The 17266-nt window shown below is 40.5% G+C and overlaps 1 protein-coding gene across 2 annotated transcripts; it reads left to right on the top strand.

Moving 5' to 3' along the window:
- Positions 1–4051: 4051 nt before the first annotated feature.
- LOC127128244 (heat shock 70 kDa protein 4) lies at positions 4052–7159 on the top strand. Of its 2 annotated transcripts, XR_007805800.1 has the most exons (4): positions 4052–4220; positions 4387–4632; positions 4738–6503; positions 6913–7159. XR_007805800.1 is itself a non-coding variant. In XM_051057467.1 (3 exons), exons 2-3 carry the CDS (start codon positions 4413–4415, stop codon positions 6372–6374), a joined length of 1857 nt encoding a protein of 618 aa, XP_050913424.1. In that variant the 5' UTR covers positions 4052–4220; positions 4387–4412; the 3' UTR covers positions 6375–7024. The 2 variants fall into 2 exon arrangements, 1 of the variants encoding a protein (XP_050913424.1); XM_051057467.1 differs by having other exon boundaries at positions 4738–7024.
- The last annotated feature ends 10107 nt before the right edge of the window (positions 7160–17266 follow it).

The following is a 17266-nucleotide window of genomic DNA, read 5'->3' as shown; positions in this document are numbered from 1 at the left end:
TATCTTTGCAGGTCAACTGAGTTAACGAAAATGTCAACTTGGAAAAGCTTTCAATAAACCTGCGGTAATAACAAACCAAGCCCAAAAAGCTTCTAATCTATGTCACCCACTTCAGAGCCTCCCATTGTAACACATCATTTATCCTTGATGGATTCACAACTACACCACCATTAGAATCACATGACCAAGGAAACTCACTTCTCTTAACCATAACTTACACTTGGAAAACTTTGCACACAACTGGTTCCCTTTAAATGTCTGTAATACAATTCTCATATGTTCCACACATACCCTTAGACAACCGTCCTTCTTCTTGACTAACAACATCGGAGCACCCCACGGTGAAACACTCGGACGAACAAACTTCTTCTCAAGCATATCTTCCAGTTTCTTCTTCAATTCACCCAAATCTGAAGTAGACATCCTACAAGGAGTCGTCAACACCGAACTAGTACCAGGTACTAAGTTAATAGTAAACTTCACTTCGTGCTCTGACAAAAGATTATTGATATATTCAGGAAACACTTCGGGAAATCACACACCACAGGAATATCACAAACTACTCCCTTTCCTCTAACTTCCAACGAAGCTAACATCACAAACACTTGCGCCTTATCCTTCACGGACTCTCTCACTTGCTTAGCCCATACAAATGTCAACTCTTCACCTCCATCAAACTCAGATTCACGCTCTAGAGGAAAATTCACAAATATCTTTAGGAAAACATAAAAAATCACACATCACTGGCATAACATTAGCCCTCACATTGCTCTCTACTCTGTGAGAAGAAACATCAACAATAACAAATCGTTTTCCCTAAAGACATTCTAACTTGACCGATAAACAGGAATCTTGAATCCATTACATCTTCAGTGTTAAGAATAACACAACTTCGACATCGCCCGAGCTCTTACAATCAACGACATATTGCACCAACTTATCAAAACAATTTGTAAACACTTGATTTAACTCAAATCAATTCATTCCAAGAATAACGTCAACTTGTTCCAACAAAATACAAATTGTACACATCCTCATGGAACACGTCGGGATACTAAACACACCATTGGCTAATATCTAGCCAAAACATCTCCTTCCCCCTCACAAGGAAACGACCAACGAGAACACCTGGCCGTCTCCCCCTCAAGGATCACACCATTTTTCTAACCGACACCATCCTCGAATCTAACCTCTCTTCGAGTTCAGGAAAGACACAACATTCTCAAAATAGTTGAACTAGTCCTCATTTCGCTCTTGCATGCAACAACATGATATTGAAGCTTTATACAGTTGGAACATCCAAGAGAAGTAGACGTTTCTCCCCCACTTGTTTCATTTCCAACCTGCAAATGGAAAACAAAACAAGCATCGACAATGTTCTCACATATGTCGCATACTAGGGAACAAACATAATTAAACAACCTGGTCGGACGAACCGATCTGCTCTGATACTACTATGTAACACCCTAAATTTTTCCCGAGTAAACTTAAAACATTTATCAGAGTAAAATAAAACAACAAATTTAAATTATATCACAAATTAGCATAAAAAAACCATTCATTCTCATCAACTCATATGTACCCCAAACCTCACAACGACAATAACTGCAACAATTGCAACAATTCATCATTCCAATTCTGACCCGAAACCACATTAATTCACACAACTTTTACATGACACAATCCAATCAAATTTCAAAGGTTTAACAACAACATTTTCATCATTCACACAATTCAATCAAATTTCACGGGTTTAACAACAACATTTTCATCATTCCCACAATTCAATCAAATTTCATGGGTTTAACAACAACATTTTCATCATTCCCACCATTCAATCAAATTTCATGGGTTTAACAAAAATATTTTCAACATTCACACAATTCAATAAAATTTCATGGGTTTAACAACAACATTTTCATCATTCCCACAATTCAATCAAATTTCATGGGTTTAACAACAACATTTTCATCATTCCCACAATTCAATTAAATTTCATTGGTTTAACAACAACATTTTCATCATTCAAACAATTCAATCAAATTTCATGGGTTTAACATCAACATTTTCATCATTCCCACAATTCAATCAAACTTCATGGGTTTAACAATAACATTTTCATCATTCACATAATTCAATCAAATTTCTTGTGTTTAACAACAACATTTTCATCATTCACACAATTCAATCAAACTTCATGGGTTTAACAACAACATTTTCATCATTCCCACAATTCAATCAAATTTAAAAGGGTTTAACATCAACATTTTCATCATTCACACAATTCAATCAAATATCATGGGTTTAACAACAACATTTTCATCATTCCCCACAATTCAATCAAATTTCATGGGTTTAACAACAACATTTTCACCATTCATACAATTCAATCAAATTTCATGGGTTTAATAACAACATTTTCATCATTCACACAATTCAATCAAATTTCATGTGTTTAACAACAACATTCTCATTATTCCCACATTTTAATCAAATTTCACGGATTTAACAACAACATTTTCATCATTCCCACAATTCAATCATATTTTATGGTTTTAACCGCAACATTTTCATCTTTCCCACAATTCAATGTAGAGAAGAAAACACAAAACCTACATGGCATAATCTACCCACCATCATCATGTTAACCCTTAGATAATTAGAATCTCACCCTTACCTTAGATTTCCTAGCAATAGCTTCTTTAACTTTCAACAATTGTGAATCTCCTCTTAAGCTTTAACCTCTTCTTCTTCTTTCTCTGCTTCTCCTCTTTTTTCCCTAAATGTTACTTAATGAGTTTCTATCCCAATACCCCTTTTATATTTTTATTATAAATCATATTATTTTATTAACTTATTATATTATCTCTATTTCCTTAATAATAATAATAATAATAATAATAATAATAATATGAGATTAATTACTACGCACTCTCGGTGTAAAAAGTTTTACACTGGCGATTCATCACCATCATCCGTTTGTATTACTTTATAGATTCTTGAAATAAAAGTCAAACTTCTTTCAATATTCAACGTCTATTATTAACTGATAGTGTAAAATCCTTTTACACTGTCAGTGTATTTCAATTAAATTCTAATAATAATAATAATAATCCACTCAAATTATATAATTAAATTAATATTCATGTAATATTAATTAATTAAATAAATGATAACTAATATGATTAATTAGTTTTACTCAACATACCACACTTTCTATATTTTTGCTCGTACACTCCCCAATATCTTAATTTTTATAATTCTAAGGCAACTACCCCACACCAAGGGTAACACAACACATCAAAACACCATTCAACACAACACAACCACAACTATCACATAATTAAATTACGAAAAATAATTTAAATAAAATCGGGGCGTTACACAAGATCTTCAGAACTGCTGATGACGCTTGCTCAGAAGTTGCAAAGTCATTCCTTATGACAGAATCTGCTTGCTTCAAATTGCTTCAGTCTTCAGAACCTTGTTGAACTTTGAATAAGGTTAGTCTATGAAAGACTTAAGTTTAATCTTCAAAGCCTGAAGCTTTTGGTTCTAATTCTTCAGATTCATAACAACCCTGTTTCTCTTTAATATTTTTTCTTAGTGATTAACTTGATTTATATCAAGATTAATGTCTTTTTTATCATGCATACAAGAATAATCATTAGTAAACCATATTCTTCTTTAAATACTTTGTTATCATCGTAATCTTTTCGGGACGTGAATAAATCTTGTTCCAATAGATCATATATTCCGCCAATTTAGATTGAAAATTTTAAATTATTTGTATAGCATGACATAATGATATATATCCTATTAAATGACAGTTAAATTATTTTTACACATTCAATGTATCTCCATAAACCATTTTCTTAAATATTAAACTTTAAATTTATTTATAAAATTTCGATTATAAAGTCCATATAATTATCAACCACAAAACAAACCCGTAGGTCTAGTGTATCCTAAATTCCTAATTAAAATCTGACAAAAATAAATAAATCCCTAACTGAAATATCTACTTGCGTTATAAACTTGACTAGAGGACTTAAGCAAGACCATATAACGTGTTTGTCTGCGTGACATATTTACATGCCTATCACACCCCCTTTAAAATTTGAAAGCAGTAGAGAATTCAAAACACGGACACTGTCACGGTGGTTACACTCGGTTGTTCTTCTCGATCAATCGCAAGTGATATCGTATCACAATAAACGGTGGTTAAACGCTTGATCTTATTCTAGTTATTTATGGTCTTGATATACCTGAAAATTAATTGAACCTTTCCAACTTTAGTTTATAAGAAACTGTTTTTGAGTGTGTCAACAAAACCTAATCGTTCCGCTTCTGCTTCCTAATCTTGCCTTTATTTTTCTTCTTTAGATTCTCTCTTTTACTTCAAAGATCACATGGCAAAAAAGTATGAAGGATGTGCGGTGGGAATAGATCTTGGAACAACATATTCTTGTGTTGCTGTGTGGCTTGATGAACACAATAGAGCGGAGATAATACACAATGAACAAGGAAATAGAACTACACCTTCATTTGTTGCTTTCACTGATGATCAAAGGTTGATTGGTGATGCTGCTAAGAATCAGGTTGCCACCAACGCAGAAAACACCGTCTTTGGTAATTTTCTATTTTTATCCGTTCATAATTTCATGTTGTTGTTATTGCATTGCATTGATATGTTTAATGAATAATGAGACGTACCACTAATGTTATTTTTTTCAGATGCTAAGAGATTGATTGGCAGGAAGTATAGTGATTCTGTTGTTCAAAAAGATAGGATGTTGTGGCCATTCAAGGTCATTTCAGGTGTCAATGACAAACCTATGATTGTTGTTAAGTATAAAGGTCAGGAGAAACTTCTATGTGCCGAGGAAATTTCATCTATGATCCTCACAAAAATGCGGGAGATTGCAGAGAAATTTCTGGAGTCTCCAATAAAGAATGTAGTTGTTACAGTGCCGGCTTATTTTTGTGATGCTCAGCGAAAAGCTACAGTAGATGCTGGTGCCATTGCTGGTCTTAATGTTATACGGATCATCAATGAACCAACTGCTGCTGCTCTTGCATATGGACTTGATAAGAGATCTAACTGTGTTGGAGAAAAAAATATTTTTGTTTTTGACCTTGGTGGTGGCACTTTTGATGTGTCCATCTTAACAATCAAGGATAAGGTCTTCCAAGTTAAAGCCACGGGCGGAAACACTCACCTCGGAGGAGAGGACATTGATAACCGGATGGTGAACTACTTTGTAGACGAGTTTAAGAGGAAGAACAAAGTGGATATTACTGGGAACCCTAGGGCTTTGAGGAGGTTGAGAACTGCTTGTGAAAGGGCAAAAAGGGTACTCTCTTTTTCTGTTGTCACCACGGTTGAGGTAGACTCTTTATTCCAAGGTATTGACTTCTTTTCTTCCATTACTCGTGCCAAGTTTGAGGAAATCAATATGGACATTTTTAACGAGTGTATGGAGATCGTCAAGAGTTGTCTTACAGATGCTAACATGGACAAGAGTACTGTAAATGACGTTGTTCTTGTTGGTGGGTCTTCTAGGATTCCCAAAGTGCAGCAACTATTGCAGGAATATTTCAACGGAAAGGATTTATGCATGAGCATCAACCCTGATGAGGCAGTTGCTTATGGAGCCGCTGTACAGGCTGCTTTGTTGAGTGAAGGCTTTCAAAATGTTCCAAACTTGGTGCTCCGTGATGTTACACCATTGTCTCTTGGTTTGTCAGCAACGGGAGATATCATGAATGTGGTGATTCCTAGGAACACTTGCATTCCCGTCAAGATTACCCAAAGTCGTGAAACAGTTGCAGATAATCAACCTGACGTCTTGATTGAGGTTTATGAGGGTGAAAGAACTAGAGCCAGTGATAACAATCTGCTCGGTTCTTTTACTCTTTCAGGTATTCCTCCTTCACCTCGCGGCTATAGTTTCAATGTATGTTTTGCTATAGATGAAAATGGTATTTTGACTGTTTCTGCTACGGATAAATCCACTGGCAATATGAATGAGATTACCATAACAAATTACAAAGAAAGGTTGCCTGCTGATGAAATTAAAAAATTGATTGAAGAAGCCAAGAACTACGGTATTGAAGATAAGAAATTCCTAAAGAAGGCTAAAGTAATGAATGCTTTAGATTACTGTGTTTACAAGGTGAAGAATGCTTTAAAGCAACCAGAGCCTAATTCAAAGCTTTCGTCTGTAGATATCGACATGATCAATTCTGCAATTACGGTAGCCTCAAACTTGCTTGATAGTAGCCAGCAGGTTGAAATTGGTGTTCTTAAGAGTCATCTGAAGGAGCTTGAGAGTATGCTCGAACGCATTATTACAGACAAGAAGGAATAGCTTTCATTTTTTAGATTATATCCACAGTTAGTTGATGTTCTGTAAGTGTTGACTGAAAACTGTACTATGATTATCAAACAATTGAGGTTTGATAGTTTTTGCTTGTTTTCCCTACAAGTTAACCACAAGGTACCTTTATCTCATTGAATTATCTTTATCTTTCTAGATTATATCTATAGTTAGTTGAAAATTTCCTAAAAAAATGACAAAGTCCGTGTTCACCAAATGAGAAATGCTTCGAAGGAGAATACTTTTCTAAAGCTATCCTCACAAGAATATCATAACACCAATACTGCAATTACATATTTGCTTGATGAGAATAACAAGCAAGATGAAATCGATGCTGTTGAGGATCATCTGAAAGAGCTGGAGAGTATGTTTGAACTAATTAAATAGTCAAAATTCAAACCTAAGTAGTTTTATTTTTCTGTTAAAATTTTATGTTTTGTTTTCCTTTCAATTGTTCTTGTAGACTTGTAAATTGTATGCATAAAAGCATAAACTCACCCCTCTTTTAACTGTTTTTGTTAATCTGTAGATTAATAGGGCTATTTTACAAGCTTCATTGGCTTATTGCATTGAGTGGAGTTATAAATGTTCATGGTAATTCATGGTAATTCATGTTAATCTGGAAGATATTGTGATTTTTATTTTCTTGTTTCGCAATTTTCATGACATTTATCACACATGTCTGAGTTAAGTTGGTTGAGAAAGTGTACGGGAGATGGTTAATGTGTAACCACTTTAGCTTTGTTTGGCTGTGTATAAATAGCTCTATTGTAACAGATTTTGTAAGTTTTTTTTGATAATTGAATAACAGAATGAGAGCACAATGCTCTATTTCTATTTATCTCTCTTTTTGTTAATCATGATTCATGAGTGTTTGTGAGAGAGTTGATATGGTATAAGTAGATCTTTGAATCAATCCTTAGTTCTTTTCTTTATCTCAAAGTTCGGTTCGTGTTCTTCTGCATTTTCTTTTGGCTCGATTGTGTTTTTTTCTTCGTTTCAAGAAATCATGGAGGCTCAATTTCATAATGCTTTCTTCGTTCATGACTCAGATCATCCCAATCTAGTTCTTGTTTCGCATCTCTTAACAGAGGTTAATTATCCTTTGTGGCGGTGTTCGATGCTAATTGCTCTTGGAGCCAAGAACAAAACCGACTTTGTTAATGGAACGATTTCACAACTTTCAGAAGATGATCTGAAATATGTGAGATGGAATCGCAACGACAACGTAGTTGCATAGTGGCTCTTGAATTCACTTTTCAAATAACTCGTTGGCAACATCATTTACTCTTTCACTACAGCCACTACCAAAATAAACTTTTAACATCAGTTAAAAATGAGTTAATTTCGATTTGTTTATTCGAGATAACGAAGAGTGTCATGAAAAATGAATTAATTTATCACTATGATGAAATTACATTGAGAGAGAAGACTAATTGATCTATGGGTTTGATTCTCAACTACTAGGTATGACAACATAACCTGTATCTGCGGATACCCATCCAAATCCGTCCCGAAATTGACGTGGAAAACCCGTTTTTGACTGGATTTGAGTTCGGGTTTGGGTTTTTCCCGATTATAAAATATGGGGACGGGTCGGGTAATGGGGACACTAGTACTCACCCCTAACCCGTCCCATTTATTTCATTATGTACATTACTATTTATTTTTGATAATTTAGAATATTAAATATGTGGTCAATGTTTTGATATTTTAATTTGAATTTATTATTTAAAATATTTGAAATGAATGTATGAAATTTTTTTAGATTGTTTTATTTTATTATGTGTAATGTAGTTTTATTTTGGAAAAAAAATAAATATTTCTATTAAAAAAATTGATTTCACTAAATCGTGGTTGCCAGAACCATTGTAGCTTTCCTCAGCAGCAGGCTTCCAATGCCATTCCTTCCCCGATCAGAGTCTCGGTATGGCCAGAACACCGCATGGCTAGTCGTCTCCCCACAGAATTCTTTGCGCTGTGCATCTCCAACAGCCTTGCCAGGGTCCAGAAGATGGTGATCATTTCCCCAGCAGATCCCCTTGCCTCGGCTTGGCATTCTACCCAGCATTTCGCATCCCTGCATGTAGAATCATATTGCATTGCATCCTTCCAAATCGCGTAGCATTTTCATTTTCATGGAGCATTACGCCATTGAAAAATTCAAACATATGCATGTAAACATAAAACATTCTCGGTATCCCAAGTGATAAGCTAGAAGTTGTTTCCAGTACTCAGACTGAAGATTGTTCATGACTTAACTTTGTGTCATTGGCCCAGGCGCCGCCTCTATTATCATTCCCTATTTCTGCCGATGCTGACAGGCATGAAATTTTCCGGTATCCAGACCGAAGTGGCGTTCAGGCCAGTTTCCGGTATCCAGACCGAAGTGGCGTTCAGGCCAGTTTTCCGGTATCCAAACCGAAGTGGTGTTCAGGCCAGTTTTCCGGTATCCAGACCGAAGTGGCGTTCAGGCCAGTTTTCCGGTATCCAGACCGAAGTGGCGTTCAGGCCAGTTTTCCGGTATCCAGACCGAAGTGGCGTTCAGGCTAGTTTTCCGGTATCCAGACCGAAGTGGCATTCAGGCCAGTTTTCCGATATTCAGATCGAAGTCCTTTCCAGTATTCAGACTGATGAGCGACATTCCGGCCATGGTTATTTCTGTGTTACCATTTATTTTGGTATGCAAGTTAACATTCTTTATTCAGACTGACTCTCACCGTACCAGACGAATTCTTCTTTCAAGACCACCTCTTTGCCGATTCTGACAGACATTGTTACTTCATTTCACTTCAGTGCAAATTTTTGGGCTTTTATTGTATTCAATCCCTTGATACCTCGAAAGCACGAAAGCAGCTGTCATCTTCCTTCCGGGTCTCCAGTTGATTGAATAGGGGCAGCTGTAATACCCCAAAATTTATCCTTCATTTTTTCCAAAAAAAAAAATCAGCTATAAATCAGCTATAAATATAAGAGTTTCAGTAGGGTTTCAGTTGATTGACTTGGGTCTCCCTCATTCCAAGCCCACAAGTCCACGAAAATCAGCTATAAATATAAGAGTTTCAGTAGGGTTTCAGACACTTGGAAATTCCCTGAGAAATAGACTTGGAGTTCACGTGGAGTTTCAAACCTAGGAACTACTCTGCAGCAACCTTCGGGCAGCCCTGAGAAGTTCATTCCGCCTCACGCAAACCCTAAACGTTGCTTCGCCAATCCGGCCTTGTCTTCCAATTTTAACAGGTCTCTCATCAGCTTGGGAGAATCTCAGGGTCGCTTATCCTTTAATTGCTGTAACTTCGGATCTTGATCCGTGTGGTATTTTACTTCTTCCCTTTTATTTCTACTGTTTCTTAGCTGGAAGACCTCGATAGGAGGCAATGTTTGAGCCCCTTGATGGCATTTTTTCTATTTCAAGATATATGTTTTGTGTGATGTGATTGTTTCCCCATAGGATGCGAGGCTTCGCATAGTCTCCCGTTTGCATGCCAATTTAGGTAGCACTGTTCCTCCGCCTAGGACTTCCTTTTTGCATGCGCGTTCCTACAACGCAAACAAAACCTAAAACCCAAAGCAACACGTTTACTCCTTCTACTACAGGCGAGTAAGTCTCCAAAGGTCGAGCATCCGGTAGATTGCGTAGTAACGTTGTTCACCCCGTAACATAATCCATAACCCCGTAGTTAGTCGAACTACGGCTTGCTCTGATTCTCATTCCAGATGAGATACGTAGGCATAAGACGCGATGTCTTAGCGAGCACAATTACCTCCAACCCATAGGTCAGCCGAGCTACGAAGACTCTGATTCTCATATTCAGATGAGATACGTATGCAGTGGATGCGACATCCGCGCGAGTCATTTCTCTTAACCTTTTTAGTAAATAGCACATTAGGCAAAACCACACCCTTTAAACAGAAACCACATAAGTGGATCCCGTAGAGTACTACGGGTGCGTAGGGGTGCTAATACCTTCCCTTCGCATAACCGACTCCCGAACCCAAGATTTGGTTGCGAGACCTTGTCTTTTTCTTTCCTATTTCCAGGTTTACTTCGAGAGTTTCCTTTCCCTCCTTTGGGATAAATAACGCACGGTGGCGACTCTCCTGTCTTTTTTCTTCGCCGGTTGTTTTTTTTTTCGCACTGTATTTTTTCAGGTTGCGACAGCTGGCGACTCCACTGGGGACTTTAGAAGTTGACCTCTTGCTGGTCCATCTTCCCTAAGCGAGTCCCTCCTAGCTTGTGTGTTTTCTTGTTTATTGAGTGTTCATTCTTTTGTGCAGTTACTTATTTGCCTAATTGCATTCATGTACATATGTTTGCTGTATCTGCTGCTGTTTGTTTGTTTGTTGGGATGGGGTGTTCTACGAGAGATAAGCCCATTACCCAGGCTTGAGTGTACACACAGGTTTTAGAGTGGATGTTCATGAGGCTTGCGTGGCATGTTGCTGCGTTAAGTCGTTCGTGAAGAACCACACCCAGACGAGGTTTCTCTTGGATATACTATGTCCTACGGATGTTCCGTAACGACATAATATTCCCCTAGAAATTGTCGACTCTGGTGACCATTTCCCGAGAACTCAGTCGAGGCCTCTCCTCCGAGACGTGATTATGTTAGCTCTGGTGAGCGCATTCTCGCTGATCAATCCGAGGACCCCGAGACTGGGAACTTGCTTTAGGATGTCCTGTTGAGGGGAGTCAGTGGAGGTCTTTTATTCCGTAATAATGCCAAACCTTCAATGGTAAACGTATTATTCGCGACTGAAGGGCTGAAGTTGACGAACTTCTGTTCTTAGAACCTACCAGTGAGGGGCGGGCTAAATTCAGGAAACCTTAACCTCCAACCAACCCGGTTTTCTGGAGCAGTGCTTTGATCTCGTATTATATTCCTCAGTGGTTTTCTCTTCAGACAGTGTAACCTGACAAATGCTCAAGCAGATACAGCAATCCTGATTGACACGCCGCTGCATTGCATTCACATCATCACATCATTTGCATTCATATCATTTAACACATGTTTATCCATTTCTAGGGGGTTTACATCTTCTTCTTGATTCCGGTCGGGGTTTTTCCTGGTTCTCTTAAGATGGATATTGGCAGAAAGAGACTCGTCGCCTACAAGTTTCCGGTGGTCTGTTTGGAGCCCATCCAACAACTGATGAAGTTAATGGATCCTGGTTCTCTAGAAGGATTCCGAGAGGATTACGGTTTAATTCTAAGTTTCGTCGCGGTTCTTTCCAAAGATCAACATGATGCTCTCTTCACACTACTGCAGTTCTATGACCCTCCATTGAGGTGCTTCACATTCCCGGATTATGTTTTGGTCCCTACTTTGGAGGAGATTGCCAGTTTTCTCAGAATTCCCATCAAGTCACAGTTGCTATTCTACAGCTCGGAGTGTCTGCCCGATCTCAGCATGGTTGCTTCAACCACATATTTGAGGGAATCAGTTTTGAAGGCTAATATGTGTCAGAAGGGAGAAGTTAACGGTTTTCATCTGAGTTTCTTATTGGGAGAAGCAAAGAAGAAGCTTGAAGATGGTGACCAGAGGGGTTTCAATGCTGTGTTGGCTCTTTGTGTGTATGGGATTGTCTTGTTCCCTAATGTCGCCAAATTTATAGACGTAGATGCCATACGCCTCTTCGTGTTGGGAAATCCAGTGCCGACCTTGCTGGGAGATTTCTTTCATTCAGTGCACCACAGGAATAAGAATAGAAAAGGAGGATTGTTGAATTGTTGTGCGCCTTTGTTTTATAAGTGGTTCAGTTCTCACCTACCCAAGTCAGGAGCATTCATTGATGTCAAGGACTCGTTGAGTTGGTCGAAGAGATTGATGGGGTTAAGAGCTGAAGATATTTCTTGGTGGTCTGACCGGAGTTTGCTTCGGGCAGATATTATTCACAGTTGTGGGAACTTCCCGAATGTTCCGTTGGTGGGAAGAAGAGGAGGAATCAATTATAATCCTTCTCTTGCAGTTAGACAGTTTGGATATGCCTTAAGAACTCCGCCGGTGGAAAAGGATGTGGAAGAGTCTCTGTTTTTCCATTCTTCGCCTGATTTGACGGTATCCCGTAAGGCAGCTGAGGCCTGGCTCAAGGTGATCAAGAAAGGAAGAATTGTTCTTGGGAAAGGAGATTGTAGAGCTTACCCTCAGTATGGAGAATGGCTTCAAGGAAGAATCGAAGAGTTTGGTCTACCGTTTCCTATTGAAGAACCCTTGTATTCACCTACTCTCGAGCAGTCAGCAACGGTGAGCCGAGAGGAGTATGACAAGTTGAGGAACACCACGGAAGGACTTCAAATCGAGAACTCGGAGTTAAGGGAGAAATTGCAAGACTGTATGCATCGATTCCATGAGTCAGAATATCAGAAGGAGGAAGCCGTCAAATTGCAAGAGGAAGCCGAAAGGAAATTTGCTGTGGAGGTGAATTTCTTCAGGAAGACAGACGAAGCCTTGAGATCATCCAGTTCTGAGTTGAGGCGAGTCAAGCAGCAGCTAATGGATGCTCATGGTAAATTAGCTGGGTGGCAAGAGCGATGGGATGCATTTTCAACTTCTCGGAAGACAAAGGAGGAAGAGACGGTGGCTGAACTGATTGGTCAGATAGAGAAATTGAAGACTTTGCTGAAGGGGAAGAACCATGAGCTGCTGTGTACCCGATCAACTAATGGTTATATCACAGATCAACTCAATGAGGCTCAAGGATATATCAAAGAACTCAAGACGCTGGCAAGTTTGAAGAAATCCAGACTTGAAGAGGTATTTGGAGAAGATGATGGGAATTACTACAGAGAACACATCAACGAACTGGATAGGATCATTCGCAAGAGGAATCTGCTTATCCGGCGTTTGACAGAATCTCCAGAGCATCCTGACACGGTGGCGCTACTGGATGAAGTGAGGAACGGTCCTTATGGGTTGCATACAGGAGGCTGATTTCTGATTTGCTTGTTCCTCTCTTTACTTACTGCTTTGGTGTTATGTAGTGATGATCCACAGGCTTGTTGTGGAGATCCTCCTTTGATGTATTTTTGGCTAAGGCCCTTTCCTTGAACTCATTTGTATGATGGTTTCCCTTTATTACATCTTGATCTCAGAAGTTTATCCATGACTCGGCCTTCTTGCACTACCCACCTGATGTGAGACTGGAATCAAGGGGGTAGAATACCTTTTGGAATTGATAAACATGTCATTACATTTACATATTCATTGTCATATCTTGCATAACAGGTACCGCTGCGGTGTTCTCATATTGTTTGGTGTTCCACTAGCAGGATAGCTGACTCAGGCATTCACCGATACGGTACCCGGAGGAATCAACAGAGAGCAATGGAAGGTGTACAAGCAGAGCTCGCTGAGATGAGGGCCCGCATGACCCAATTCATGGATGTGGTTCAAGGGGTGGCTCAGGGACAACAAGAGCTCAGGCAGATAATACAGGGGAATCCCCCTGCTCAACCAGAGACAGTGACTGATCCTCCAGCTGGAGAGGTTAACGGACCCAGTGGACCAGGGCCTATCCCGATCCCGCACGCCAACCCCGGTCAACAGCCCGTTCATGATGATCAGGACGATCAGTTTCCCCCACTTCAGGAAGACTTTGGCATGGGTCATGGCGTAGACCCCATGTTCAGGAGATTGGAAGAGAGGTTGAAGGCAGTGGAAGGACAGAATCCTTTGGGAGTAGACGTTGCTGACTTAGGGCTGGTCCCAGGTGTGAGAGTGCCACCGAAATTCAAAGTCCCGGTCTTTGACAAGTACAAGGGCAACTCTTGCCCCAAGACTCACGTGCAAGCCTATTTCCGTAAAATGGTTGCATACTCTGATGACGAGAAGCTACTTATGTACTTCTTCCAGGACAGCCTAGCTGGGGCATCCTTGGAATGGTATATGAGGCTGGACAGAGCCCACATCCGTTGCTGGAGGGATTTGGCGGAGGCCTTCGTGAAGCAGTATCAGTATAATGCAGACATGGCTCCGGACAGAACTCAACTTCAAAATCTGTCTCTTAAAAGCAATGAGTGCTTCAGGGAATACGCTCAACGCTGGAGGGAGACAGCTTCCCGTGTTCAGCCCCCTATGTTGGAGAAAGAAATGGCCAACATGTTCATGAATACGTTGCCTGGACCTTATCTGGAGCGTCTGGTGGGGTGCAATGCTTCCAACTTTGCTGATGTGGTCTCTACCGGAGAGAGGGTGGAGAATTACCTGAAGACCTGCAAGATCCAAAGTGGAGGAGGATCTTCGTCAGGGGTAAAAAAGTCGTTCGTTGGAGGGCATAAGCAAAGAGAGGGGGGAGTGAATTCTTTGGCTTCCTATCAGAACAGAGGTGTTAGAAGGAATAATTTCCAGAATTATCATCAACAACCGTATGTTGCGGCTGTGACCATTCCAGCTGCAGTGCCACAACAACAACAACCACCGCAGCGTCAATTAGCTCAGTATCAACAGCAGCAACAACCGGGTAACAGACCCGCTTATCAACAGAGGCAAAGGACGATGGACCGGCGTTTCGACACCCTTCCAATGTCGTACGCCCAGTTACTTTCTAGTCTTCAACAACTACAACTTGTGCAACTGCGCACTCTGGCTCCTCCTGTTGGTAGACTTCCGGTGGGTTATGACGCCAACGCTAGGTGTAGCTTCCACTCTGGGGCACCTGGCCACAATATTGAGAACTGCAAAGCTTTTAAGCACGTAGTTCAGGACCTCATAGATTCAAAGGCCATCGACCTTGCACCGGCTCCGAATGTCGTTAACAATCCCATGCCCCAGCATGGTGGTGCGAACGTTAACATGATAGAGGGAAAAGCCAAGTCCATTGAGGATGTGTTGAAGTTGAAGACACCATTGTTGGATATCAAAGGATGCTTGCTGAAGGCCGATGTTTTCCCCGGTTGTGGGAAAGTTTGTTTGGATTGTGCTGCACAGGAGAAGGGTTGTTTGAAACTACAGCAAGGTATCCAGGCCTTGCTCGACAAGGGTATCCTCCAGGTTGAAGATTTGTCTGTCCGAGAGTCTATGGAAGGGGTTGAGGAAGAAGGGTTTGAAGGTGCTACTGAAGAGTTCCTAGATGTTGTTCCTGTTGATTCTGCAGTCCATGATGATGTATTTACTCTTTCCAATACGGTTGACTCTTTTGTATTTGAACTTGATTCCGATGTTTCGGATGTTTATGCTCCAACAAATGAGGTTTCTGAGTACGACTGTGACATTGCAACTATAACTATTTTCTATCCAACTAATCAGATCAGTGTGCCAGAAGCGCAACCCGCGCCACCAGTGCGACGACCTACTATGACCATCACAACCCCTGGTCCTTTACCCTTCACCAGTGAAAGGGCCATTCCGTGGCATTATGGGGGGAGCGTGTATACGCACGATCATAAGGTAGAACGGCCACTAAAAGTAGAAGAGGGTCAGAAGCCTGAACTTGAAGGTCCCGCAGTGGATAATGTTGGTGGAATCTGGCGATTCACCAGGAGTGGTAGATTGCTCTCACCACCGGTTACCCAAGCTGATAATGCTGATGCTGTGGCGAAAACCAAAGGCAAGCAAGTCGTGAATGAGGGTACCTCTGCACCCCAAGATGGTTCTGAGCCCACTTTTGCAAAGGACGTGGACGAGTTTCTAAGAATCATAAAGAAAAGCGATTACAAGGTAGTCGATCAGTTGATTCAGACTCCGTCCAAGATATCCATTCTCTCACTCCTATTGTGTTCGGAGGCACACAGGAAGGCACTTCTGAAGGTTCTTAATGCTGCATATGTACCTCAGGAGATCTCAGTGAACCAACTAGAAGGGATCGTTGCCAATGTCCATACAAGCAACGGGTTGGGTTTTACTGATTCTGACTTAACACCAGCTGGACGCAATCATAACAAGGCTCTGCACATCTCATTGGAATGCAGAGACACCATGTTATCTCATGTTCTGGTGGATACAGGTTCCTCTCTCAATGTGCTACCCAAGAGGGCCCTGTCGAGGTTAGAAGTAGAGGGTTTGGTCTTGAAACCTTCAGATCTTATGGTGAGAGCCTTCGATGGTTCTAAGAGATCGGTGTTTGGAGAGGTGGAATTGCCAATTCTGATTGGATCACAAACCTTCAACACTGTCTTCTACGTGATGGATATCAGTCCTTCCTACAGTTGCCTGCTGGGTCGGCCTTGGATCCATAATGCTGGGGCAGTCTCTTCAACTCTACATCAGAAGGTTAAGTTTCCGGTCAACGGACGAATTATCACCGTCTGTGGTGAGGAGGACATCCTGGTCAGTAACCTGTCTACATTCAAGTATGTAGAAGTAGAAGGTGAAATTCATGAGACTCTATGTCAGGCTTTTGAGTCAGTTCAAATCAAGGATGCAGCTCCGGTGGAAGAGGTTAAAGCGGGTGCCTCTATCTCATCCTTTAAGCAGGCACAGGCCGTGGTGGATTCAGGTGTTGCTCCCGGTTGGGGACGTCTGTTGGAATTACCAGTTAAGGAAGATAAGTTCGGGATTGGATACCAGCCAGCTCTGACTTCTACAACTTCAACACTTCAGGGGCCGATCACTTTCTCCAGTGCTGGCATCATTCAGTATGGTCAAGTCTCTGCTGTCAACGAAGAAGATGGGGATAGTGACTGCGACATCGACAACTGGGTGCATCCGAGGATCCCGGGTGAAGTCATCAACAATTGGTCTTCTGAAGAGATTATTCAAGTCACTCTTCTTGAAGAGTAATTTTCTTTGTTTATTCATGCATATCCAAGTCTTACGTTCCACCCAGGGCGTAACGACTCATTGTAGGGCCCGTCTATGTGACACTTGCATTTTTTTTATCATAAATAAAGGACGTCTTTTCGCATTCAAATATTTCGTTCCTTGTCTTTCTATTTTTTGCAGTTT

Source organism: Lathyrus oleraceus, chromosome 3 (assembly GCF_024323335.1).
Source record: "Lathyrus oleraceus cultivar Zhongwan6 chromosome 3, CAAS_Psat_ZW6_1.0, whole genome shotgun sequence".
Classification (NCBI taxonomy): domain Eukaryota; kingdom Viridiplantae; phylum Streptophyta; class Magnoliopsida; order Fabales; family Fabaceae; genus Lathyrus; species Lathyrus oleraceus.
Note: the sequence above shows the minus strand (reverse complement) of the source record. Positions and strands in the feature narration are given on the sequence as shown.

What these genes read in the sequence shown, in the direction of transcription:
- LOC127128244 (XM_051057467.1), top strand. Translation starts at nt 4,413, where the DNA reads ATGGCAAAAAAGTATGAAGGATGTGCGGTGGGAATAGATCTTGGAACA. An exon ending in CGCAGAAAACACCGTCTTTG is followed by an intron (nt 4,633 to 4,737) that starts GTAATTTTCTAT and finishes TATTTTTTTCAG; the next exon opens with ATGCTAAGAGATTGATTGGC.